The sequence below is a fragment of the Cavia porcellus genome, unplaced genomic scaffold (genome assembly GCF_034190915.1).
Source record: "Cavia porcellus strain 051 isolate PalLab524CR breed Dunkin Hartley unplaced genomic scaffold, mCavPor4.1 scaffold_5, whole genome shotgun sequence".
NCBI lineage: Eukaryota > Metazoa > Chordata > Mammalia > Rodentia > Caviidae > Cavia > Cavia porcellus.
In genome coordinates, this window is record NW_026947488.1 from 1,580,443 (window position 1) to 1,607,653 (window position 27,211).

Sequence of the window (27,211 nt, forward strand, 5' to 3'; positions counted from 1 at the left end):
TCTGTAACCCTAAAACTGCTCTGAAAACAATGAAGTGTAGTGATGTTTTAATTGAGCACATGCTGGACCTAAAGCACAGGCCAGCAAAGAGTGTGAGTGATCACGTGAGTGTGTTTAGGGAATACACTTTGCACAGTAATCGTGGTGTCTGGGTGGGGGACTGTCCATTTCCTTGTTATCTGTCAGCTTTCCCACGTCACATGTCAATTACAGGGAGAAACAGACTTAGGACACCTCTGTCAGCATCTAGATGAGGAACATGAAAGGACAGAGACCAAAGGGTTCAGCAGAAGGCTCGACCGGACGAGTGGAGCGTGCTGCGCCCTGAGCCACACACACACACACACACACACACACACACACACACACACACACACCTCACTTACACACGCGCTCTGCGGTTGAAGTACCTGTGGGATTTTTTCCAAGACTGACCACAAACGGAAGTGGAAACTATGCCCAATAAAATTACCATCTCAGAACACTGCTCTTCCACCACAATGGGATCAAATTAGAAATCAGAAAACTTAAGATGTATTCATGCGTCTGTGTATTTACCCAAGAGAATTCAGAGAATTCAGCGCTGCTTCCCCACCGAGGAATCTGCTAAGCGCAGTTTCAGAGCAACATGGCGGCTCCTCGGCGCAGCCTGGCTGTGCTGTTCTCAGCGGCTGCAGCAGGGACTGAGCAAGCGAGAGGAGGCGCCTGCACAGCCAGGGGCCTCGTCCTTCGTCCCTCCAGAAGGGAGGCCGAGTCCCAGACGCTGTCATCATAGTGCACGGGGCGGCAGGCCTGGGAGACCCCGAGGCAGACACGGCGCCCTGCTGGTGACAGGTGCAGGGGCGTTTTCCTGTGAGTCGGCAACATGGTAACCGCCAGGCCCCTCCTGTCTGTCCTCCTGCTGCCCGCAGCACGCAGCGATGTTTCTGACTCCAGGTCAGATGTGCACAGCAGCTCAAGGCGACCCCTGACCGGGCCACAGTCCGGTCATCAGCAGGTCGGGAAGTGATGAGTATGGGGTGCCATCCCATGTGCCCCTCCAGGAGGTGACACTTAGAAAGCTCCCTCCCCTACTGCCCTGTGGGGTGTGTGAAGCCACATTGGAGACGCCTGGGCACTTCCACTGCGTGAGACCCAGGACAGGTGAAGCCAGGTGCAGACAGGAGCTTCTGCCAGGCCAGGGAGGGACAGGGCCTCTCCAGGAGACAGAAACGTCCTGAGCTGGCGAGGGAACAGTGACACACATGAACAGGCATACTAAGAACTGTTGACCATCGCATCATAAATGACTGACCCACAGGCTGTGGGACGCATCTTAATGAAGCTGATCTTAAAATACAATTTCTCTCATCACCCTGGAAGGGCATGGGTGCCTGGGTGGGGTGCAGGAGCGGGAGGCAGTGGGGAGCAGCAAGCCCTCAAGTGTGGCACAAATGTCAGAGGTGGCAGTGGGAGGACAAGGGGCCCCGGGAAATGTGTGCCCCGGAGTGGAGGGGGCGGCCAAGCCACCACCCGGGGCGCTGGGGAAGGGCTGAACTGTTCCCGGGGAGCCGTGAGGGCTCTGAGGGCGTGGGAGAGACACTTGGTAAAAGGTGACAGGTGCTAGAAGGCTCCCCTATGGGAGACAGGAGGCCTCCTGAGTCCAACTAGTGGGCAGGGCAGCCCACGCTCAGGCCAAACCCCATCGCTGTGCACCCCCTCAAGCAACAGGGGCAGGGTGGTCTCACCCGGAACCTCAGGCTCAATTCAGCCCCAGAGGACAGCCAAGCCCTCCGGTGTTCTTGGGCCCAGATGGTGGCAGCAGGAGCTGTCCCCAGATCTCAGGGAACTTGCCGTGCAGAATCAGCCACACCAGAAGGCGAAGAATCTGTGAACTATTTAAGGTTTCACGATTAGGAAATGTCACAGGAAAAAATAACCCGAGGGCGAGTTTAGAGATGTAATACAAAATCAATAAAAACATAAAGGAGCTTAAAATAAATATCCTCTGGGCCTCGTCCAGTGTCTGGCCTTAACTCTCCCATGCCCAGTACTGGCCAATTTGGCTTTTTGTGTAAAATTAGGTATCTTGGGGGCTGGGGTTTTAGCTCAGCGGTGTAAGTGCCTGCTTGGCAAACTCGAGGTCATGAGTTTAATCCCCAGCACAAAACGAACAAACAAAAAAAATTAGATATTTTTAAAGGATGCTTCACAAGAAAATGGCCACGACATTACAGACGACACAGCAACGATGAACCTCCCGGTGTTGGGGATGGCGCGCTGGGGGTGGGTCCAAGCTGAGCAGCGGCCTGTCAGACAAGGGCAGTGTGGGCGGGGCTCAGCCAGATGAGCCGGGCAGCGAGGTCTCAGTGACTCCCCAGGCCACAGCCAGCTCTTTCCTCCCAGGGCCTGCTCCCCTCACATGCCGGCTGCTCAGTGAGTCCCCTCCGCTCCAGCTACTACCCCTCCCCACCTTTCTGTCCCCAAGACATGGTCTCCAAAGTCCCGCAGCTGGTCCTAGGGAGCTGACCTGAGCTCGGAGCAGATGCGTCAGCCATCTGGGGCCACACTGGCACATGTGATTTGCCACAGGGGAGGTCTAGGGGACTCTGCTCTTGAAAGGCCTGGTGGAGCCAACTCAAGGGTACAACACGCGCTTTACAGATGTGGACACAGAGGCCAAGGGGAGCTGAGCAACTGGCCAGTACGCCCCTTCCTTCGTGCAGAGCTGCTCCACACACTCACTGCCAAGGCCGGGCAAGGGCTCTGGTCATCTGCTGAGGCCCGGAGCCCTCAGTCCCACAGGTGACCTGCAAGCCTTGCATAGGTGAGAAGCAGCCCCACCCACCGGCCAGGGGCGCATAATCCCGTAGGGACCAGAGTGAGCTCGCCTCTCCATCTCCTAGTCCCGCTGCCATGCAATCTCCCTGAATGCCAGTAGGTGGCAGCATCAGCCTGAAAACGCTGCCCCACTCCGCAGAATTCCGGCGGGCTGTGCAGCCATTGGAGCAGGTGGCCTTCCACTGGCGCCTTTAGTGGCCCGTCTTGTCCCCTGTCCCTTGCCTCTAGCCCTTCGGAGCTGGAGGAGGCTGAAAGAAAAGCTTCTGGATTAACCAGCCCAAAGCTCCACTCCTGGCTGGGGACACAGACACCCCAAAGCTCAGGTCCCACTTCAGAACCCCTAGTTTTGCTGTAACCCCTCGGGCTCCCTCCCGGGTGGAAGTCGGCTCCCGGCAAAGGATTTCCAAAGGCTAGGACGCCTATCTCACCATCGCCTGCGCCCCCGAGTAGGGGCCCGCACTTTCAGCCCTGCCCCACCCACAGCCCCCCTGCAGGCCTGTGCCGGAGGGGGTACCCCACCCGCCCTGATACAGGGCCGACTCTGGAGTCTTTACCCTGCCTTCAGCCCGTCCAGAGGGCTGGCGCGGCGGGCGTCGAGATCTGAAGTCACCCGGGGAGGAGGAGGAAGCTGGGCTCCTCACGGTCCCGGGATGGGGGGCGTCCTCGGCCTTATGCCTTCCCCGGTCCAAGGGCCCGGGCCGGTCCCGCCGCACTGGGAACTCCGCGGTCCCGACGCCCCAAATCCCACTCCCCAGCACCAGGGCTCAGGCTGGGCCGGCTCTCGCCCTCGGGGCAGCTGCAGCCAGTGACCAGTTCAGCATCCAGACCTGACCCGGCCAGTGGCAGCTCAGCACGGGGTCCAGGCGGGCGCCCGGCAGCACCCTGGCCCGAAGCCACTCGCTCCGGGGCGGAGTCCTGGCTGGGATTCGGGCCTGGCCAGGTGAGCCCCGCCCGACCCCTCTCTCCCTCCGGGGTGCCGAGCCAGCTCCCGCCGCCAGCTCTGCTCTCCAGCTGCGCCGCCCGCGCCTGCCGTCCACGGGAGCCGGTGAACGCCTGCGGGTCAGGCGCGGACGCTCTGGGAACCCCGCGAACGAGGCCGGGAGGCGCCCCTCCTCGGCGAGGGTCTGACGAGCCCGAGCCCGCCCGGTCTCTCTCCGCCTGCCGGTCCCAGGAGGTGCCGCCTGCTGGCCCGGCCCGGCCGCGACCTCGGGGCGCCGGGAGTTGCCGCTGGGAGGCGCGGAGGCGGGCCCCGCTCGCGGCCTCCCCGGGTGGGGCGAGGGGCGAGGGGCGAGGGGCGAGGCCGCGGCCCGGCTGGGGTGAGCGGGGTGGGGCCGCCCGGCCGGGCTGTGATGGCGCGCTGGCCGCCAGGGCCCCGCTGATTGGACGGCGTCCGTCCCAGCTCGCGGCTCGGCGGCTTAAAACCGAGGCGGGGCGCCAGGGCGCAGAGCCGGCCCGCGCGGCCCGGAGGCGGCGGCGGGAGCGGCGGGAGGCGGCGGGCCATGGCCGAGCTCAAGCCGCTGTCGGGGGACGCGTACCTGGCGCTGGGCCACGGCTACGCGGCGGCCGCCGGCCTCGCCTACGGGACGGTGCGGGGACCCGAGGCGGCCCGCGGCTACTGCGCGCCGGGCCCGGGCGGCGGCGACCTCCCCGCAGCTCCCGCGCCCCGCGCCCCGGCCGCGGCGACGGAAAGCAGCGGCGAGCAGAGCGGCGACGAGGACGACGGCTTCGAGCGGCGGCGGCGGCGGCGCGGGCCCGGGGGTGCGGGGGACGGGCGGCGGCGGCCGCGGGAGCAGCGCTCGCTGCGGCTCAGCATCAACGCGCGCGAGCGGCGGCGCATGCACGACCTGAACGACGCGCTGGACGGGCTGCGCGCGGTCATCCCCTACGCTCACAGCCCGTCGGTGCGCAAGCTCTCCAAGATCGCCACGCTGCTGCTGGCCAAGAACTACATCCTCATGCAGGCGCAGGCCCTGGACGAGATGCGGCGCCTGGTGGCCTACCTCAACCAGGGTCAGGGCCTGGCCGCGCCCGTGGCCCCGGCGCCCCTGACGCCCTTCGGCCAGGCCGCTGTGTACCCCTTCTCGGCCGGTGCAGCCCTGGGACCCTGCCCCGACAAGTGCGCCTCCTTCTCCGGGTCGCCCTCGGCGCTCTGCAAACACTGCAGCGAGAAGCCGTGACCACGACGTGGCCGCGGTGCCTCCTGCTGCTCGCCCCTCACCCCCCAGGATTGTCACGCCGCCTGCGCCGGAGATGCAGACAGACCACCGCCGATGGCAGTGTGAAGAACGGTTGGGGTTCGCGGGGAGCGAAGCTGCGCTGGCCCAGACTGAGCCAGGCACTTGGCGCTGGAACCCACGCCCTGGAACCCGCAGCATTCCCTGACCACCGAGCTCCCTTCAGGCAGCGCTGATCACTTTCAAAAGCAGCCTAGAGCAAGGTCTCAGAGGTGAAGTCAGGGTCCCCGGGCCCACTCAGGCCAGCGGCCCGTCTGCCTCAGCTGGGCTCATGCAGCGTTGCCTGGCCTCTGAGGACTCTGCCCTCTGCCCTGCCGACTGCACTGAGGATCCCCCTGCTGAGTGTGACCCGGAGACAAGTGGCCCGGCGGCGCCTCCCCTCTGCCACTGGGGTCTCCAGCTCCCTGCCGGCTGCCGGGGTGCTCTGCCAGACTCCACTGTGGCTTCTGGCAAAAGAGCTGGAGTTGGATCCCAGAAAATGTTGGGAGAAAATGCTGAACAATGAGCTTTCCGTCTTTCTGAGTTTGATCTGCTTACTTCCTGGCTGTCTTAGAGGCTCAGGACGCAAACCCCTGGAAGTCTACAAATTCACCCCTAAATGGCCCGGACTCCCCAGCCCCGCCTCTGCCGTCTGCCTAAGGAGGCTTCAAGGAGGATGGGTCCGGGATGCTGAGCACATAGTGGACCCTAGAGCGTCCTCGGAGGACCCTGTCCTACCCCAGGACCCAACAAACCCTCCCTGGCAACTCCTACGCGTTTCTGAGGGAGGGAGGAGGCCGGGCTACGGGTGAGTACCCTGTAGGGAGCCCCTCGCTGCCCACAGAAGGGGCTTTGCGCCCAGCCTTTTCGGATCGGCACCTGTCCTTGGCCATCGTAAATGCAAACAGAATCAGAGCCCTCACCGCAAAGCGCCTGTCTTTGGCATTTAAGTAATGCGTTTCAAAGGGCCCTTTTGTATTTGCAAGTCAAAATGTGTGATGAAGTGTTACTCATAAAGGCTTGTGCTTAATGCTGGTTTCTGCCAAATTCCATTTTTATCCCCTGTCCTCTCTCCCAAGAGGCTAGTTTATCAAGTTCTGCACATTCAAAAAGCTGAGTGCTAAGACTATTTATAGATAAATTAGGGCAGGAAAATAGGAAACCTGAATGTCTTGGAGTCATTTCAAAGCTATCCTTCATCAACTCTATAAACTACTGACATAATTAGAGATAGTTGTGTATTTCATTTAAGACCAGAGGTGTGTGGTCCAAAATAAAGTATTGGATTTCAATTTCTTTTGCAAAAATAATATAATTAAATTTGAATATCAAATTATAAAGTGTCCAGCTGTGACTGAATTAATGATTTAAATTTTCAGACAACTGTGTGCATCCGGGAGCCCGGCTTTTAGGGCCCAAAAGGTCTCCAAAATGCTGACACTGATCTGGAAGATACTCATTAGCAAATAAATGAAATTATAAGAAAAAAGGTGAAAAAGAAAAATCTGTCTTCCTCTTTTGGATGAAAAATAGATTTTCAAAAGGGTCACTTCTCTAATTAAAATGTTCTCCAATAATTTAGCTTAAATAAAAGTTCAAATTATATTTAACCTTTTTTTAAATTGCCAAGCTGTTTATCTGTTGCCCCCCCCCCCCCAAAATGTCACAAGCCTTTCTCTGGGGTTGAGTGGAGTATGGTTTTTCAAAATGAAATTCAGTAGCTTTCTCCGTAGTGGCCACTGACAAAGCAACACCATCTATCAAAATGAAGTCTCAGATTTTCAGTTTTAAGACTGCACCCAAAGCCAGGTGCCACCCAGCAGAATCCCAGCACTCAGGTTCCCTTGTCTGTCTTGGAGGCTTCCTGCACATGGGGTTAACATCTTGTCTGGAAAGGCTGTGTCCCGGCAGGGCGCAGAGCCTTGTGATGGGTCTTCCCCTCGCACCTGACCGGTAAGGGCCCGGGCTTCTCCAAAGCCAGGTGGAGGAATGCAATCCAGAAGAGCTTCCTGAGCGTATATTTAGGTTCTTCTTAGGTCAGACATGCAGCTGTGGTGAGGCTCACCTCAGTGTCCTCTGGGCTGAGTGTCACCTCCAGCCCTGTGAGTCAGCATGTCCATTCCAAGAGAGAGCTCAGACTGTGTGTCCAATTCGTGTTTTCAAGTGGCCACGTAAAAGTGAACAAAAGCAGATGAAATTAATTGTATTGATGAATATTATTCAACCCAACATACCCCCAAAATTTCATCTCCGGGTGTAATCGATGTTTTAAAATTGTTACTGGCATCTTTCCCTCTTTTTGGTACTAAATCAAGCTGCAGTCTTGCTGCCGGGCGCACTTCCTTTCAAGCCGGCCACAGCTCCAGCGCTCCGTGGCCGTGCCTGGGGGGGACCACATGTTGGGTAGGGCAGCCCCAGGCTGCACAGTAGTCTGCTGAGCTCTTTGCTTCCCCCTGTAAATGTCTGCTGACTTGGGATAAAATGTGGAACCAGGAAAATAGGCAGTGCCTTGTTTCCTTTCTCATCCTGAGTCAGAGTCACCCTCCAAAGTGCAGCAGGGGCCAGGACAGCAGGCAAGAAAAACAAGAAGGGCCACGGTCAGCTTTCTGCCCAGAAGTGGTGGCCATGTGTCCAGCCTTGCACTGGCCCACTGCGCCAACACCAGGGTGCTGCCAGGAGCAGCCAGTTAGGAGGTGGAAACCCTGCACCACCACTGGTGACGGCTCTGAGTCCTCACCTCGAGGACGGGTTAGCCTTGGAGCAGTAGCAGCTTCTTCCCCTGCTGACCACGCAAATGAAAGCCACAGCCCTGCTTGGTGAATCCGTAGATTGGACTCTGGACTCGTAGGTCAGGAGCCCCTGGGTTGGCCTTGGTCAAGGCAGGGACTCATTGGCAAAGCCCAGCTCGTGGGGGCTTGAGGCAGGAGCAAGCAGCCCAGCTGTATCCTGCCTCCTCTTCATTCGCTTCTGCTGTGTCCACACCAGCCTGCAGCTCGCCCTGGCACCTGCCAGCTTGTCAGGCAGGAGCAGAGTGCTGAATAGGTCAGAAGAAAAAAATGGGGACCCGTGGCCTCTCCTTCCCTAAAACACTCAGACTTTCTCTCCCCATGTTGTGATGCCCTGTGCTCACTGTAACCAAGACACAGATAGCCCCAAAGCCTGTCACTCTGCCCACACACAGAACTTCCCCAACTACACAATAGGCTGGTGGTGCTTTTGGCTCCAACAGTGCCCAAGGTACCTGATAACAGGGATCTTTGATTTGCCTGCAGTTAGGAAATGTCCCTGCTCGAAACTCATCCCCAATTCACAGACGCAGGTCGCAGGAAGGCAGAGCGGTGCCTGCCTATCTCCAGCCGCGGGATCCTGGAACCCCACGCCTCTTCCCAGCTTCCCCTCCTCCGCCCACCCGAGGTGCTCCTGTTGCTGTGACACAGGTTGGTTTGCAGCTGTTCATTTTATTGTTCATTTCATCCAAAAGATGAGCTCGTCCCTCTCACTTGTTCGGACGTCCGGCCACCGTGTGATCAGGCTGAAGAGCACCCAGCACAGACCAGCTTTGCCAATCATGCATGTCTGCTTTCCTTGCAGGCTGGGAATGCAAGAGGCGCCTCTTCGTAAGGACAAATACTGTTTCCCTAGAGGGGTGGGGAGCAAGGCTTCTCGGCAGCCTGTTTGAAAGATCTCCGGGTGGGACGAGGAGCAGCTTCTAAGCTCCGCTTAATCCAGCAGAAAATGATTACAGCAATTTTGTAATGTAAATTGTTTGTGATATGTTTTTAGTCTAATCACTTTGGCATCCCATTTGAAGGGATGGACACAGGGGGATTTGCAGTGTATTAAGTCATTTCTCCAACAATTGCCTCTTCGGACTTGGAGCCCTGGTCATGGGCTCCAATGCCCCAGCGAAAGTGTGCTTCATATAGTTAGGAAGTTAATACACATTTGCGAATTTAACCCTGAAGGAATGAAACCCATTTGCTGTGAATTTGATTAGCAAAGTGACCTTTCGAGGAGGCAGCGTTTTCCCTGCGGCAGGAAGTGAGCTGTTCTTTTGCAGTCTAAGTGCCCGAGGTGTGTGTGATTGTGTACCGTAGAAAAGCTGTTGTGAGCAGCTCTCAGTGAGATCAGAAGCACACTTGAGGTTGGTGCAAAGGAGGGCATCAGCTTCAAGTGTAGGCATGGAAAAGGGGTCCCCCAGTAAACCATGCTGCCCGTGTCATGCTCAGGCTGTCTGCTCTGCGGCGGCATCTGTGGGATCGGTGTCCCTAGGCGTCCCAGGGAGCCGCTGTCCAGGATAGGTGCACGACTGCACTTCCTAGAGGCATGGCCATTGGAAGGCGATGCTGAGCTGTTTGTAGTAGACCTGCCACTGGCTTCTGTCCCCAAGCTCTCAACTGCTCGCCTATCAGGGACCACAGCCACAGGAGGGTAGTCTCCCTCGGGGGTCCCAGAAACAGCTTCTGCTCTGGAGAGTGAGCAGCCTCTGTGCGCTCAGCCTCCTTCTGCCCCTGGGGCCCACTTTGTCCAAAGCGATGAGCCCACAGTCAGTCGCCCTCCTGGGGCCCTTGATCTGGCCTGACGTGAGGCCTGAGCCCCCACCCCCCATTCCATGAGAACTGTTCTGGCTGCCCTAACGGGGCCTTGGAGAGTCTGGGTACTTGGCCGCCACCCCGAGACACACACAGGCGCAGCTCCCTGATGGCCACAGAGCACCTGACAGGATGAATTTGTGCTGCTATCATCTGCAGCCTGAGTGCTTTAGGCATGTGGAGCCAGTCACTGCCTGGCCCTCTCAGAGTTTCCTGCTTTCTGACCATGGATGGCACCAATGTCACAAAGTCCCTGGGAACAAATGCTCTCTGCACCTCCTGTGCAGGGGGCCAACTGCCTCTCGGAGCCTGGTCACAGGGCCAGTGCGTCATGGATCGTTGGCAGCCTTCCTCTGCCTGGGGGCTCCACACCAGTGAGAAGGCGCAGAGACCATCAGGGCAGGGTGGCAATATCCCCCTGGCTTGCCCAATGCAGGCAGGACCAGGATGAAGATCCCCGGGCCTCTCTGAATGATGCTGGACAGAATGGCTGGGACATGCTCGCAGAGGGCCCTCACCAAAGGGCTCTGTATAGGAACCTGGCTGCTAGCACTCAGGACTCTGTGTGCCAGTGACTGTGATGGGACCTGTATGGCTGTCTGCTGACCTCTGGGTGGTGGCCCTGACCACCCCTTCTGGACAGAGCCGCCACCCTGCCAGTTTGTCCTCCACAGTCCCTGCAGACAGAGCTGTGGTGCCATGGCTTCCACTCCGAATGTCATGGACACAGGCAGGTGTCTACTTCACCAGCGAGGGTCTGCATGTCTGAGGCGGGGGGGGGTCTCACTGCTATGAGGCTGGCAGTGACACAGAGCAAAGCAACCCCAGCTCTTCGTCCTGTGCCTCTCAGGACCAGGGGAGGAAGCACGGGACCCCACAGGGCAGGGTCTGCTCCTGGGGGCTGCATCCAGTAAGCAGGGCCCATCACAGGGCTCGCTGCCCCCACAGTCCAGCCTCTCTACTCCACCTCTCTGGGGAGAAACACCATCTCCCTCCAGGCATCCCTGTTCCCCTAACCACTGGTGCAGGTTCCCTAAAACATCCCATGTGTGTTTCCAGTCTCAAGGCCCGGGTGCTGCTGCAGCTGAGGTGTCTGTTGCTTCTGGCCTGTGGTAGACCCAGCTGGTCTGGAAGAGAAGTGCTGACCAGAAGAGAACTGACCAGCAGTCATCAGCCCAGCCTCTCAGGCAAGACAAGCATGGGCCACAGTATCCTCTGCCTCAGTGCTGCCCAACACGTGTATGTGAGATTGATGTGCCTGTATGACATGTTTATCTGTGTTGTGTGTGATGAACACATGTATGGGGGGATTTGTGTGTCTGTGTGACATGTATTTGGTGTGTGTCATACGTGTGGGTAGTGTTTATATGTGCTGCTCATGCATGTGTGCAGCATGTGCACATGAACACACACGTGTGTGGTATGTGTGTACTTGTGCATGTGTGTGCACACAGCTTTCTCCCCATGAAGTCCCTGGATCTGGACCCTGGACTCACGTGGGCCCCCAGGCTGCATTTCAAGCCCTTACCTGGCAGCTTCCTTATGTGTGACCTGGTGTTTTACTCCGGTTATATGGGAACCACTGCCTGGGTTTCCACAGGGCAGTCCTTTCTGCTCTAAAACCCAGGATGTCTCGACTGAAGCCATGAACAATCACCCAAACAGATTGGTCACACAGACAAAGACAGACCAAGGCAGAACCTGGCCAGAACTCTGACCCCAAGTGGCCTTGGGAGGCCAGCGGAGCAGCTGCTCTCTCCCTTGGCATTTGGAGGAACAGGCCTTATGTGATCCCGGGGGACAGGGTCCCAAAGGTGTGGCATGCAGTCCTGGGGCTGCAGCAGTGCCCAAGCTTACCCCAGACGCTCTCCTGAATGGATACCTGTGGCCAGTCAGACATTGGCCATGTTCGTCTCTGCCGACAATTGAGCATTTTAAGCTTTCTGTTTCCGGAGAGTTCTGGAATTGGGAGCTGTGGATTTGGGATGATGAGTTCTAAGCTTGCGCTGTCCATGTTTCCCAAGGAGCAAGCCAGGGGCAGGAAAGCAGCAAAGCTCAATTGCAAACCAAAGTCAGCCTCCCCACCACCCTGGGGGCCACGCAGGCCCTGTGCACAGGGACCCAGACACATACCACGGAAGTACAAGCAGGGGCTGAGGCCTACGGCTAATGAGTGTGCACCTAGAGTTAACCCCAGAGCCTCGCTCAGCAGTTCCTGGCTGTTTACATGGCTGTTCCTAAAGACAGGCAACACCTTCCTGTCAGACAGAAGAGAGAGGGGAGAGCAGTGAGTGGCCCCGAGAGAATTGGCATTTCTGTGGTCCAGGAAGATGGCACGAGGTGCAGTGAGCACAAACAGCAGATGTGGCACCGTGGGTGGCACAGGCAGGGCCTGGTTCCTGAGCTCGGGTCTCTTCTGGGCCCCCCATTTCTCATCCAGTTGCCTCCACCCAGCCTGCGTGCCCCTGCCCACTCTGCAGCTACCGGCCACCTGGGGGACCCTTCTTCCAGGTGGGAGCCCAGGTCAGGGCTGCAGGGCAGCCAGGTGGGCTCTGGGTTTGTGCTGAATCAGGCTGTTTTAAAGAAGACTTTTACAGGAGTGTGGTGCCCCTCAATCTGCTCATTATCACTGATGGACCCATCCCTGGCACCGCAGGGGACATTGTGGCTAATTAACGTCTCACTAGCAAGTGGCTGTGCTGATGGACAGTGGAACCCATGCACTCTCGAGGATTCCAGCTCCCTTAAGCACTCTGCAGACTGGCATGAGAGGGACCTGGCTGACTAGTAATGCTCCATCCCCGTACTGTGGCCTCACCATGCAGGGCTGGTGCTTCCTAAATAATCTACGTCACCCCAAAGGGACAAAGGCCCCACAGGCGGGCTCCTCCCCACCTCACACTGGACACGGGAGGCGGGAGCTGCTCAGGAGCCAGGTCCAAGGTGCCCAGAGACCCTGTTCGCTGTGTGCTGAGCGGCAAGCTGCTGTCGGAGTCTGGCCCAGTTCCCGCCTCATGCTGTAGCTCTATCCTTAGCGCTCAATGCACTGGGAAACCTGGCCGAGGTGACAGCCACAGACCCATGGAGGACTGTGGGACTCTCGCACACTCCTGGCCTCCACGGCGCGGAGTGGATGTCATCCTTCCTCTGGGCAAGTGCAGGCAGTGGCTCCTGCAAGGGCGTCAGTGACTACAGACCTATTGCTGTTTGCTGAAGACCTCAGAGGGACAGGAATGACAGGGGCCCGGCACCCACCGAAGGAAGAATCAAAAGTATCAAACCCAAAGACGCTTTGCCTGAAGAACACACAGGTGGGAACACACAGGCATCGCCGTCCTGAGGGGCAGCTCGTTCCTCAGGAGGTGCTTTGCTTTCTTTTCTTTTTTATAGATAGAATACACATATCAGCTACCATTTAATGTTTTTTTCCTAAACCAGGGGCTTCACGTGTGACACACAAGTGTCCTAGCTCTGACGGGTGCTCCCACCATAACTGTGATCAACCCTGGCGCTGAGGATGCTCCCGACCCTGTGTGAGCGCGGTCACCTTCAGAACTTTTAAAAAGCCTGCGATTTTATCTTTCTTCTTTCTTTTCTTTGTTTGCTTTTGCATACTGGGAATTGAACCCTGAGACTTTGCACAGAGCAATATCCCCAGCCCATTTATTTGTTTATTTTTAGATTTTAAAGTAGGATCTGTCCAAATGGCTAAGTTGCCCAGGATGGGCTCTAAGTTGAGCTCCTCATACAATTTGAATTTTAAAGTTGTGTTTGCTAAGTACAATTCACATGTGGTAAAATTCACCCTCTGAGACACACAGCCAGCCACACTGGTAATTTGTGCAGCCACGTGGCCTCCAGCGCCACCACCTATAGAGCTGCCATCACCCCGGTGGCTACAACCCAGCCCTGTGGCCACCACTCTGCTCCCATTGCTAGTTGCTTTTCAGGTCACTTGGTGGAGCTGGATTTGCAGCCTGGCCCCTCTTTAAGGGTCAGCGCAGTAGCAAGCACTGGCGTAAGCTCCTGACCCACGGCGGCTCCCACTGTTCTGGGTCCCGAGTCAAGTGACTTCTGCTGGATCAGTGGGCCCGAGCCTCTGAGAAGTGACCAGCCCAACCTTAATCCTGCTGGAGAGGACCGACTGGTCTGCCTGAGATTCCCAAAGACAGCCCCGCCTGCGGTTCTGGGCTGGCTGAGCTGCCAAGATCACAGAGCGGCCTTCACAGAGCAGCCAAGGAGGCCTCCCTGGATCACAGCAGCGGTGATTTGCTGGCAGGGTGGAGAGGATCAAGGAGAGGAAGGGCCGGGCCCTGAGGCTGTGCAGGGACCCAGCGCATCCTCCCTGCAGGGGGCGAGCCTGCAGCTTGCCGGCTGCGAGCTCGGCCCCCAGTGCTGCTGCTGAGCACTAAAGGCCCCAGAGAAGCCGTTCCTGAGCACTAGCAGGAGAATCCCAGGTGGAAGGGGAAATGCTCCTAGAGAGGGACAGAGGGATACCAATGACAAACGAGTGGTTGCATCAGAATCACAGCTCCTGAGACAACAGGGCCAGGGAGAGGCCATTTCTCCGCTGCCTCCGGAGCAGCGGGAGTAGGAGAGTTTTCTTACTCAGATCTCGTCTCGGCAGGCCCTGTGGCACATGCTGTACTCGGGAGGCTGAAGCAGGGAATCGCAGGTCCAAACCCAGCCTGGGTAACTTAGTGAGGCCCTGTCTGACCTAAAATAGGAAGTGGCAGGACGGAGCTCTCTACTCCCACAAAAAGAATTGCTTCTCTTCTTTCTCTCCTTTGGTGCTCCCCTCATGGAGAAGTCTCTAAGCAGCCAAGCGAGCCACCAGGAGTGTGGCACAGGCGTGGTAAAGAGGGCACTCTCAAGGAATGGCCAGCAGCCGGGAAGCTCCTCCGGGGCCGGGAGGACGCCTTTATAATCCTCTGAGAGAGCAGTGCCGCTATGTACCCGGAGCTGCTGGGCGAGGCTGTGATTAAATTTCCTCCTGTAATGACCCTAAGTAAATTTTGCAATTTTCATTTTGCCAAGAATTAATATAGATCAGTGCCCTGTTGTTGGCTCTCACTCTAATCCAAAATCACTCATTAAATGGAGACCAGCAGACGTCGGTGGGTGAGACCCGCGAGCCGTGCATGGAGATGTCAACCAGGGTCCAGATGGACGGAAGCAGCTGCCCTCGTTACGTGCCAGGCGCTGATCCGAAGTGCTGACCTGCTTCTGGGAACATTACACATATTAAATGCAACCGAATTGCTCCGAGGGGTGAGGCCTGCGGATGCTCGTCCCTGACACCCCTGTGAGGAGCCCTGAAGCTTCAGGGTGCTGGTGGCAGGCCTGCTCCACACAGAAGAGCTGTGCGAGCAAAGCCATCTTGGCCACAGTCCAGTGGTGCCTGCTGACCAAGTTGACCCGGAAGAGACTGCATTCCTCCTGACCTGGCCAGATGCCCTCAGCTGGGAGTAACAGAAACCAGCAAAACAAAAAACAGCCAACAATTTCTGAGTCCAGCGCGGGATGCATTTTGCTCACGTTCAGGTGGAACTGGGCGTGGAGTATTTTTGTTTGCAGCATTTGGCCATCAAGCCCCTCTTTCTGGCTCTGTCCCTCTCTTCTCTTTCTGTCTCTCGCTGTCTCTCTCTGTCTCTGTCTCTCTTTGTCCTCAGCCTTTCCGAGCCACATAACCAGGAAAACTCTCGTGGCTGCTGCACCCAGTGCAGGGAGACCCCTGCCCTGGAGTCCCCTCCTCCAAAAGATGGTGTGCCTGCCCGGTGGGTGCCCAAGATAGAACTATGTATGAGATTCATGGTCTTTGCACAAAATAAAATGTGAGCTCTTGTTCCTACATGGATAAGGGTTTTAGGGTAGCAACACAAGAGCTTGAAACCCAGTGGAGGCCCTGGCAATCACAGAGCTCTGATCAGGCTTGGGTTGTACAGCCATAAAACTGGCCGGGCCTGGAGTGGGGTGAAGGCAGCCCCTCACGCCCAGTCAGGCTGCACAGAAGGCCAGGCCCAAGACAGAGACCCCACTTCTCACCTTCCCTTGCACAACCAGGACCCAAAGCCACTGCCACATGGAGTGTTTGCGCTCTCTCTCTCTCTCTCTCTCTCTCTCTCTTTCTCTCTCGCACACACACATCCACACGTGCCCACACCCACACAAACTGGCCTCTGAACAGCTGGACCCCTGGGAAGTGGAGACAGGGACAGTGCATGCAGTCACATAGGGGTGGACACCTCTGAGGACACGGCAATCAGCCACTGCGGGTCTCCAGGGAAGGCACCAGCCGTGGGATGCGGGGGAAGCCCCCTGGCCCCGTGTGCTTCTTCTAGTCCCCTCCTCCAGGAATATTTTAATAAAAGAAGAAAATGCTGCTGCAGGCTGAATGGTGGCCCCAAAGAAGAGCTGTGTAAGGGTCTAAGTTGGCACAAATGCAGCCAGCTTGAGAGGAATCGCCAAGATGCCACCAAAGGAGCCTGGCTGGCTTTGCCCACATGGCCTCCCAGCACGCTACCCACAGACAGAGCCGTCAGAGCAGCACGTGAAGCTCCATCACCGGCCACTGCACCAGGGAGGCCCCGATTCTGATACCAGCTAGGTATCAGAGGTAAACTAGGAAGGTGTCTTGTGGCTCCTTCCTGGGCTGGATGGTCCCAGAATGAAGTCCACATGCTGATCTGTTGCCACTCATGGTGGAATTTGTGGCCAGAGGAAGACCCAGAGCAGAGGCAATCACCCTGGATCTTCCTGTTACACATGTCCTGATTAGAAAGTGGCCTCAGACCCACACAGGTGACAGCGACAAGAGTAGGAATGTGGCCGACAGCCAATATCTAACAGTCCCAGCCAGGATGGGGAGGAGGTGGGGGCCTCCCCAGCCTCAGTCCTTTGCCCCTGGTGCCTCCCTGACTAGGACTTCTGCCTCCAGAAAGCCAGGCCTTGTTAAGTCACCGCTTTGTGGCCTGAGCAAAGGCAGCCCCAGGGACCACTGTAAACCTGGGAGACTGGGTCACAGAGCCAGCCCCTGCCAGCATCCCTGAGAACCCACTCTGAGCAGCAGTGGACACTTCTCCTCAGCCACGTCCAAGCCCTTTCTGTGGCTTCGTTCTGCCTGAGAAACAGAGGAGAGGTGTGGGCAGCTGTGTCCCTGACCTGTGTCAGGTCCCTGGCTGTGGCCCGAAGGACCAGAATGCAGATCCTGAGTCTCCCTGACTTGTGACTGGTCCCCTCTCAGCTAAGACAGGACTGGGTACTACCTGGTAAGTTTCTTAGCAAACCTCTCTGCCCCTGGTTTGCACAGGAAAATGTGTATGTGAGAAAACGCAAACAAACCCCACGCACTGTTCACATAGGGACGTTCAGTGCTCGGAGCCCAGAGGGCTCCTGGAGGTCACAGGTGTATTGGTGATCACCCCAGAGTGCCAGGAAGGGGTGGGCCTGTTGGGCCGTGCAGGACAAGCTGCATCTCAGGGTCAGGGGTTGGGGATGACCTGGGCCTCAGTGTCTGTGCCAGGGGACAGCATGGTGCAGCTCCAACAGAGAGAGAGGAGAGGTGAGGAGAGGAGAGGAGGGGAGAGGGCCAGGCTGTGAAGTGACCACGGCCTGCGGGGTGCTGCTGAGCTCTCCGGCTGGAGAGACAGGGCCCACCCAATCCCCCAGAATGGAAATGAGGCTGTACCCAGAGATCTGCAGGATCCTCACAGTTAATCCTGGGGCCCCTCCGACATCACACAGAGTTCCTTAGGCAGAAACGCCACCATCCAGGACTGAGGGGACGGCAGTGGGACCCGGCAGAGGAAGGTTGGGGACTTTCCGTAGTTACAGGCAGGGTCTGGGCCGTGGCGCTGCTTCTCCCTGCAGCCTTCAGGAAGAGGAAGGACTGACTGACTGTGGGGAAGGCCAACAAGGCTGCCACTGCACCCCAGGCCACCAACCATCCCCCACCAAGGGTCTGACAGTGTCCTTGTTCCCATTGGTCTTGGGAGAGGCTGCTTCACCCAGTGATGCGAGTTCCCTCCAGAGCAAGGACTCGTGGTCCCATCAGTGAGTCAGGTGCCATGTCCATGGGGAGGAGGGAGGCTGGTGGCTCCTGCCGGCTCTGGCCACCTACACTGTGCCGTCGGAGGGTGCATTATCTGGTCTTGATGCTCAGGGAAACCCTTAGCTCATACTGTGGGGCACCAAGCCCAAGCAGGCACAGCTCTGCTGAGGGCTGCTTGGTTGTGTTGCTTCATGGCAATGCCACAGCAGAGGCCACGGGCCACGTAGAAGGGGGATCTCCTCTGGAAGCCAGAGAGCTGTTGACCTTTGAGGGCACCCCCAGCCAGCACCCTCCCCACTCCTCACAGGCTCACTGCCCCCCACCCACACTCTGGGGACCAAGTTTCCCACACAGGGACCTTGAGGACAAACATACCGGACCACAGCAGAGGCAGCCCCAGCCGCCCTCACTCCCAGGACCCGCTGTGAGTTCAGGGAGATCAGCCTGGGGCTTGAGGGTGTGCCGGGAGGCCTCGAGGCATGTGCTGAACACCTCCACGATCACAGTTACCATTTCTTATATAAAAGACACCCGTGAAAATCAGCCAGGGAAGCGGCCTGGGGTCTGGGGCCCAGGAAGGCCCCAAACACAGGGTTCCGATATCCGCCCCTGCAGCGTCCAGGTGGAGTCACTTCCCGGGTGATGCCCTGTGGTAGCACATGTGGGTTGTCAAGCTCACTGAGCCATGGGCTCAGGGGTTCTCTGGAGTCCAGTGGGAGCAGGGCTGCCTGTCCCTGCTGCTGATCTCAGTCTTCAGCCTCTGGACGCTGAGCTGATACCACGTGGCCCAAAGTCCCTACTGTGACTCATACTGCTTGGCAGTCTGAGGTGGCCAAGGCCCAGGGCAGACAGCGGCACCCTCATCAGTAGGGGATCCAGGGCCTCAAGGCCACTCCCAAGGGTGCAGAGCTCTGCCACGTGTGAGTGCTCACATGAACACAAGCAGAGGGCTCACTCAGGTCTCCCAGGACCCTTTCCAGGCTGGGCAGCAGCGGGCATGGCCAATCTGGGGGTGGGGCTGTGACGAGGACCAACATGGCCTTGCCTGGGCAGGGCCTGTTCACGAGTGTGGCCACTAAGATTGCTGCTGCGACAGACTAACCAAGCTGGCTGCTCAGGGAGGAGCGCCTGCACCTCTGCTGGAAGGGAACCGGTCAGAGAGGAGCTGGGAGCCTGACAGGCAGAGGGGCCGGCGTAAGCCAAGACCCTGAAGCAACGACCCCATGCTAACATGCTGGGTGGGGAGCAGGGAGGAGCCTGCGGCAGGGCATTGGGCAGAGCCTGTCAGCAGCAGCCTGCGCGGTGCAGAGAGCCGGGCTTGGCCAGAGAGGAGGTGGCACCAGACCAAGCAGACAGGGACCCCGGCTCTCAGGCTCTTGCTCCCATCTGCACCTTCTGCAGAGGCTGCGGAGCTGGATGCCTCGGCCTCCAGAGCAGTCCCTCCCCATCCTCCCTGCCCTCCGTGGTCTCCTGAGCCTGGACTGGCCATCGCATGGTCTGTGCCCTGAGCCACTGATGTAGCCTGGGAACATTCATTCGGCCCCAGCCGGGTAATCAACAGCACCTTCCCAGGGCAGGAGCTCCAGGCTCTAAGCCTGCTCAGGGACACTGTTTCTGTCCTCCACTCCAGTGCCGCCCAGGGGAGGGCTTGGTTATTCCCTCAGGAAGACTTGGGGCAGAGGGCCACAGCTCTCTGAAGGACACTGCCAAGAGAACCCAAGGGGGTCCAGCCCAGCGAAGCCAGGGGGAGGCTGGCTTTAGCTCATGGCCAAACACTGCTGGGGACCTGAGGCAGAGACCAAGGCCGAAAGAGTTTCCATCCCAGGCTCCCAGGCGTAGGGTCCTCCACAGTGACCCTTGTGTCTCCTGCTGACCTTGAGATCTGAATGGGTCCTCGCTAAGTGTGTCAGTTACGTGTTGCTGTGTAACAAATGAGCGCCAAACTCTGCAGCTTTGGAGGACAGTAAATATTCATTACGTCTCACAGCGTCTGTGGGCAGAAATTCAGGAGCAGTTAGCTGAGAGGTTCTCATGTAGGACTGCAGCCACAACGCTGGCTAAAGCTTGGGCCATCTGAAAGCTGGACAGGGGCTGGAAGGTGCACTGCCAGAAAAGCAGGTCACCTCCTGCCGGCAGGAGGTCTGTGCTGTGTGGGAGTCACACAGAGAGCCTGCACCTTCCCTTCCACCACCTGCTGTTCATTAGGAGTGAGTCGTTAAGCTCAGCCCACACCCACAAAGAGAACTGAACCCCCTGTTGAGAGAAGGAATGTAAAAACAGGGACCTATTTTAAAACACCACACCAGAACAGTTTATTGAAAGCGATTTAAGAAAAGCACTCAGATACGTTCCCCATCACCACCACCCCCAAGAGTTTCGAGGTCTGGCTTCAGCCTTAGCTGTTGCATTTAACACCTGGGTGTGGCTAATATTGTGGCTCATGGGTGTCCCTCACCCAGCCTTGTGAGACCAGTCACCGGCCCCTCCTGGGCTCCACCAGCGTCCTTGGACCATGACCACTGTCCTCTGGGCACTTCTGAACCGTAAGCCCCTCTTTAGTGCCGGGGTGGCCACGGAAGAGAGGCACTGGATAAGCAGATGTGGGGGCACGAGCCAGCTCTGGGCAGGGTGTCTCCTGGTCCCCCCCCCCCCCAGCCCTGACTCCTCTGTCCCCTGCGGGCCTGCCCAAGCACTCCATCAACCTCCGAGTCCCGAGGCAGCAGTAATAAAGCCGTGTTAATTAACTTAATGGCTTAACCACGGTGATGACTTCCTAGCGCAGGAGAAGCAGTCCTGGATCCCACACAAAATGGCACTAGCATCACGTTTCCTGTTCTCGTGGCTCTGAAACAAAGCAGAGGTTCTGCCGGAGCATTCTGAAGGGGGCCGTCTACAAGAAACGTTGCAGGATCTTCAATTCTGGCTCCCCAAAATGAGCCCAGGCCAAACCTTCTCTCTCCTCCCCTCTGGGTTGCAGAGGCTGCGGGTTGGAAGCAGGAGGTTGGGGGAACTCTGGGAAGCTGGGGACCAAGGGCTGGACCACCAAAGGACATGGACAACCACCATGCACCTTGGGTCTCAGTGTCCTGTCTGCAAAACGGGTTTTAAGACCCGGACTCTTGGCTGGGCTGGAGCATGCGTGCCAGCGTGGGCCCACAGGTGTCCAGGAAGAAATGCACACAGGATGGTCAGGAAATGAATCCTGCTTTTGAGGCCTCAGTACATTGTATCCAGTGGAAATCAGTTTCCCAACTGAGAAGAATGCCAGAGTGCCTGCCCTCCTGCTGGGCAGGTCACCTACTGGTTGGCGTCAGTGACCACTGTCACCGTGACTCAGCCAGCTGCGCCCCTGCCACGTTTATTCCATGTCTGCCTTCACACATCACCTGCCCCCCTCCACACCTGCACCTGCCACCTGTCCCATGCTGCACCTGCAACTCTTCTTCAAGCACAGTGCTGTCAGCAGAGACTCAGCCCTGGCCGAGCCCTCTACCTGGCTGCCCAGATTTCCTCACGTGGGTCAGGGCCAGTGTCCTTGGGGCTGATGAGGCACAGCAGGAAGCAGGGTGCAGGTCAGATGGTCCCTTTCACAATGCCAGCTCTTGTGAGATGACTAAGGTGCTCCAAGAAGGGGGACCCCAGGGGACGGGCACCCCGCCTGCTGCCTGGCAGGAACCAGGGGGAGGGATTTGTTGGACTGCACTGGGCCAGGTGCTGTTGTGACCATTTGTGGGAAATGCTGTGCTCCTGAGTCCCTGGGTCTGGCCCAGTGCACCTCAGCTGGACAGGCAAGACCTCACCTGAGTGCTTCCCTGAACACTTATCCGGGCACACATTGGGGAGCCACCCAAATGCCAGCCTGAGAAGGGGCCACCTCACCTCCAGGTTCGGAATCTCTCAGGCTTCATGGTCTGCAGTCAAGAAAGAAGGGAGCCCTCACCCTGAGCACACGCAGAAGAGGCTGCCATCTGGGCGGGCCTGTGTGCCACCCACGTGGGCAGCTCAGGAGCCCCTGGGGACCCTCACTTGGTCACCGCACTTCAGGGTGGAGAGTGTCGACTGAGTCTTTGCAGCGACCACAGAGGAAATGTGCACAGCCACCTCCCGGAGGTGGGCAAGGCCGGAGCCAGGGCTCACCTGTGGCCAGGCCCTACCAGAAGTGGGTCCCCTGTCCTGGCCAGCCTGTGTGGGCTCCTGGAGATGCCGCCCTAACCTTGAGGGCCTCTGTCAGGGTTAAGGGAGACAGTGAGGGTAGTACCCAAGGAATGTCTCAGTAGATGCTCATTAATTTCATCACTGTGGTGGACATCAGCACATTCATGGTATGAGAAAGAATATGGGGAAAGGTCAGGTGTGGTGGCACATGTCTATAATCCCAGCACTCTGGAGGCTGAGGCAGGAGGATCGATGTTTGAGGCCAGCTTGCATTGCAGAGTGAAGCCCTGTCTCAAAAAGACAAAAAACAAACTAAACCAAACCAAGACAAGACAAAAACAAAAACCAATATGGGTACAAGTCGTACCCCTCAGAGAACAAGCATGTGTGTCTTGGAAGGTCATCGATACTTGGGGACCTCATGAGGCCTCATTCACACAGAGGCTTGAAAATCAACCCTCTGGGTTCTCAGAGCTACTGAGCTCAGACTTTCCACTAACCCTGCGCTGCAGGACTACCCCTGGTTCTGCCCCGTCGTCAGCTCTTCTTTCGCAAGATGCACCTGGGTGTCCCTGCACCAGGCCCCCTCCCGTCCCCCCCCCCCCAGGCCGCCTCGATCCCCTTCTGCCTGGAACAGGCAGGCTCCGGGCCCATGTCTTCCCTCTACCGGGCAGAGAGCTGTGGTCTCCAAACAGCCCTGTCGGTTCTTCAGAGTTACAAGGCTGAGTTTGCCAGGGAGCAGCGACTGTCCAGGGAGCAGAGCCCAGAGGAGATGCCCACCTGGGGAGAGCACCTTGAGTCCCCAGGTAAGCGTGAAGTCGGCCTGCAGAGGCAGGGCCACTCATGCATATTCATGGCCCTCCTTTTGTGCTGCACCAGCTCCCAGCCACGGCGCTCAGCGCTTGGCGCTGCAGAGCAGCTGCTGATGCTTCAGGATCGCTCCGGCTTTGTTGAGTGTCAGGGCGCTTGGCGACGACAGATGGACATTGCTTCAAACCTCCGAGAGCCAAGCCGCACAAAGCAGCCGGGATGTTTTTAATATCGCACACTGGCCTCAGGCGGGTGTTCAGTCCCTACCGACTGGGGCTCGGGCTTTTTATCAGTCAAATGCCTTAAGCACTTTGTCAACGTGGACATCTGGCCACACGTTTTAAAATTTTTTCCTTTGCTAAAATATTTAGTAGTGTGGCAGGGGCTTAGCTGGAAACTTGGGCTGTCACGGCAGACGCCTGTGAATGGGCACAGCAGCAAAGCACGTGGAACCCCCGACTGGAGCGGGCGGGCAGGCTGAGGGCTGCACGCTGTCCAGGTGGGAGCCGCTCCTCTCAGGCTGGGTCTGAATTTGCTGCCTCAGAAGCAGAATGGACCTGCAGCAGCGACTTTCCTCTACGCTGCCGGCACCCAAGCTCGAGGGAGAATTTGCAAATTCCAGACAGCCTCACTGGGAAACAGGGGCTCAGACAAACAGCTGGGCCCCAGCCCCGCAGCATAGCACGCATGGTGGCCCCCAAACACCACCTGACCAGACGAACACAGCATAGTGCTCCACGAGGCAGACCCAGCACCAAAGGGCCTTGGAACGCCAGGCCGAGTGGGAAAAACCAGGCAGAGGCTGCACCATGTCACTAATGTCCTTCACGCGTGGGGATAGGCAGAGCCTTGGCTGCTGGCCACCATGGGGAGCCGGACTGGGTGTGGCCGCTGCTAGGCTCCAGCTCAGCTTCTGCCAAGGAGAGAAAGTTCTGAAAGTAGATAGTGGCACTGAAATGCGGCCCGCTGGTGGCTAAAAGGACGACTGTCATGCTGTGTGTACTTTCTCACATTCTTCAAGCACAGTTGCAAAGGAGAAATCAGGCCAAAGCTGACTGGGGCAGCCTCAGCCAACATGCCTTGCACACGGCCACAAAGGCCGCGGCGAAAGGAAACGGAGTCTGACTGTGTTCGTGAAGCATCCAGGTGACAGCAGGCACCAGACAGAAGATTCCCTGCTTCCAGCCCTGCCTCACGGGCTCCAGCCCCCAAGCTGCCAGTGGAGTAGCACTTCCGGGCCCCCTTGGGTCCAGTTGGGGGTTCCCTCCTGCGCCCTGGCCCCACGATGCGGCACAGGCCCTGTTACAGTGAAGGCTCATTCTGGTGTCTGCTCTGGATTATTTCGCAGGTGGCATGGGCTTGAGTCCTGGAGATCTACCTAGGATCTTCATCCTGAGCAGCGCTGACAGTGAACGCACAGAGCCGGCAACACCAGGGAGCTCCAGACTCCAGGAATCAGAAAAGACTTGTCGCAGAGAACCAGCGGGGGCAAAGTCAACCTACAGTGCCCAGCACTGGCTGGCACTGGACAGTGGTGGCCACAGAAGCGGTGACCGGCAGCTGGTGTGTCACCTGTTGGCATCCAGCACTACCTGGGGCCATCTGGCGACAGCAGGACCACTGTCGGAGCTGCACTTTGCCAATTCATGATTTCACCTGAGCTGGGCAGAAAAACTCTAAGCCGGTGGGAGACAGGGCACCTGCCTTCCTGGCCCTTGTGCCCTTCTCAAGGGGGCAGCGGACCCTGCTCTCCTGCTGGCGGAGGCACCGGCCCACCTGGCCCTTCTCAGAGGCTGAGGCTCAGAGCAGGGGAGTCCGTGGCCCAGCCTTCGGCTTCTAATGGGCAGGCACCATCCCAGGCTTGGACCCAGTCTGCCCGAGGTGAGCCAAGCTGAGGGAGGTGAGAGGGTGCCAGCTCCAGGGAGGACCAAGGGAGCATGAGGGTCCATGTGAGCCAGTCCTGAGAGCTGTCCTGAGCTGCTGTTCCCACTGAGATGGCCCAAGGCCGGGGCCAGGGCAGAAGCCTCTGCCCATGAGGCCTGGTGAGCAGGCAGCACTTCCACACCTGGCCCTGATTCCCTGTAGAGGCCACTGCTGGCTTCCACAGACCCCTCCCGGAGCAGCCCTGGGGCCCTTGCGGAGCTCACCCCTCAGGTCAGAGGCAAAGAGGCACTGCACACACAGAGCCAAAGCCCTGGCACCCGTGTCTCTCCCCAGTGTGCCCTCCTCCAGAATCCTCAGGGCTCCTATAAGCAGCCCCCAACCTCCCTTAGTGCAGCAGGGTCCCCAGTTTAGCAGCTGGTCCCTGCCTTTTCTGAGCTGGGCAGGGTGGGAGGCCTGCAGGTAGCTTGGCGGTTACCGCCAAGCCAAAGACGAAGGAGGTGCCCTGGAGAGCAGGGGTGGCAGGCAGGGGGAGGCCCCAGGAGCAGGCAGCCCAGGAGGACCGGGCTGGGCACCAGGGACAGCTCCTTCTGGGCTCTGCGGGCCTCAGAGGGAGCATCTGTTCCCTCCTTTCCTGCTCCTGGGAGGCCGTTGTGTCCCGCGAGGCACAGTGAGCCTGCCAATTGTGCCCTGGTCCAGGACGGCCCGCACTCCCCGCCGATCCCAGCGAGCTCCGAGCCTGTCACCCACTTGAGTGGCCTTTTGTGTCTCTGCCTCGGCTGGTCCCCGGGGCCGCTCATGGGCCTGGGCTGAGCCCCCCTCCGCAGCGCCTGGACCAGAGCCACCAGTCTGGTTCTGTTGTTCCCTCGCCTTCAGATGTTCACCGGCATGAATATTCTTATTTTTTATTTAAAACTAATTTGGAGTTCTCGCTCTCCAAGGGGCTTCTAATCACCAAAAAGTGCCTACGGCAAGAGCTGATTGACAGGCCAACGTGGCCACTTCTGAGGGACAAATTGGCCATTGGCAGCGCCACCTACAAAGGGAGATGCTAAGTGCTTGTTATTTATGAGCTATTAGGAAAACGCTTTCAGCAGCTGCTTTCCACATGGGCAAAACACCTGTCAGACATCAGCACGCCGTATAGTGGCCGCATCCATCCTCACTTTGTTTGGAAAGTCATTAAAAATTGAATGTCAGCTAAAACTTAGGGAAACATTTATTCTTCAGACTCCTTTGAATCTTGCCCGCAAGCAAACAGACACTGGCTCCCTGCAAGGGACAGAGACAGGGTTTGCAAGCTGGGAGGTGCAGCCACCACACCCAGTGCCTCCTTGGGGCAGGACACAGGTGTGGCACACACGTCCCCGCCTCGTGGGCCGCTTCCATGACGGAACCCCCAAATGGTGTAACTCAAGATGCTCCTGGGGACCCCTGCCCTCTGCAAACACCTGGGTTCTGAGGCCAGCTCTGGAGAGTGACCTGTCCTGCAGGGACAGGCAGGGGCTATGCCTGCTGCCATCTGTCCCCACGTCCTCCACTTCACGCAGGGCTCACTGGTGGGGGCAGGCTGGCTCTCGACCCACCAGGAGGCAGCCAAGTCCCCTGGGTCCCTGCAGGAGCTGTGAGCCACCACCAATTAGGGCCAATTTTGGAGATAACTCGTGACAGACAGGCCCAGGCCCAGGGTGGGTCAGGGTGGTGGGCAAGGTGGTAATTAAGGAGCCAGAGTAGAGCTGGCCGGTGCAGAAGTCTCTTCTCCAAAGGCTGAGACTAGTGTCCATCTGTTTCCCAAGCCCCTGCTTGTCCCAGCAGATGGGCCAGGATGGAGTTGGCTGGAAGCTGCTCGCTGCCCAAATCTACTCAATATGGACAGAATATTGGGAAGGGAGGGGCAGGAGGCACCGGGACCAGCAAAGCTGTGTGATCACAGCTCAGCAGCATGGGGGCAGGGTGGGGAGAGACGGCACGGGCTGCCAAGGTGTGTCACTGGCTCCAGCCACGCTGTCCCCGTGGTCATGGCGCTGTTTTCAGCTGTCCCAGGGCTGTCACCTCCAGGGTCCCCTTCACTGTCCACTAAAGGTCACAAGAGCAAACACTGCAGGGTGCAGCAAAGCCCCGAGCCTGCCCGGGAAGTTGGAGACATCTAAATACAGCAAGTGGGATCGCTGGCAAATGTGGATGGAGAACAAGTTAGCCACACTTTCTTGTAAATTTCGTCACATGAAAAATTAACCCTGGGGAAAATCGTTTCCGCCAGTTATGCACAGAAACATGAAATGTTAAACCCTGTGTGAGGCCGTTTGGAGAGAAGCCGAGGGGCAGCAGGAGGCACCCTGTACCTCGAAGGGTACACAGTGGTAGGGTCCTAGGTGGCCCCTTTGCTCACTGCTGCTTGCTGAGCTTGGTCACGGCAAGGACAATGTGCTCCCCGTGTTGGGCCTGGATGGGTCTCCAAGGAAAGGGGATCCAGGGCTACCCAGGGTTTGTCCCCACACCAGCCCAAGCCAGGAGACAGAGGGATGCTGGGAAGGCAGGGCCAAGTTTGCACTTGGGTCAGCGGAGGGAGGGTGGAGACATCCAGTGCCAGTAACTGAAGCAGGAATCGCTCTGATCCCCTGGGGCTTGGTTCCCTGCAATGCTGTGCAGCTGCCATGCCTATCCAGGCCTAAAGCACTGCCTCGCCTTGA

At 58.0% G+C, this 27,211-nt stretch overlaps 1 protein-coding gene across 1 annotated transcript; it reads left to right on the plus strand.

Moving 5' to 3' along the window:
* Positions 1-4,279: 4,279 nt before the first annotated feature.
* On the plus strand, positions 4,280-16,007 carry Bhlhe23 (basic helix-loop-helix family member e23). The gene is made up of 2 exons (XM_063248040.1): positions 4,280-5,841; positions 10,685-16,007. Exon 1 carries the CDS (start codon positions 4,320-4,322, stop codon positions 4,995-4,997), a length of 678 nt encoding a protein of 225 aa, XP_063104110.1. The 5' UTR covers positions 4,280-4,319; the 3' UTR covers positions 4,998-5,841; positions 10,685-16,007.
* The last annotated feature ends 11,204 nt before the right edge of the window (positions 16,008-27,211 follow it).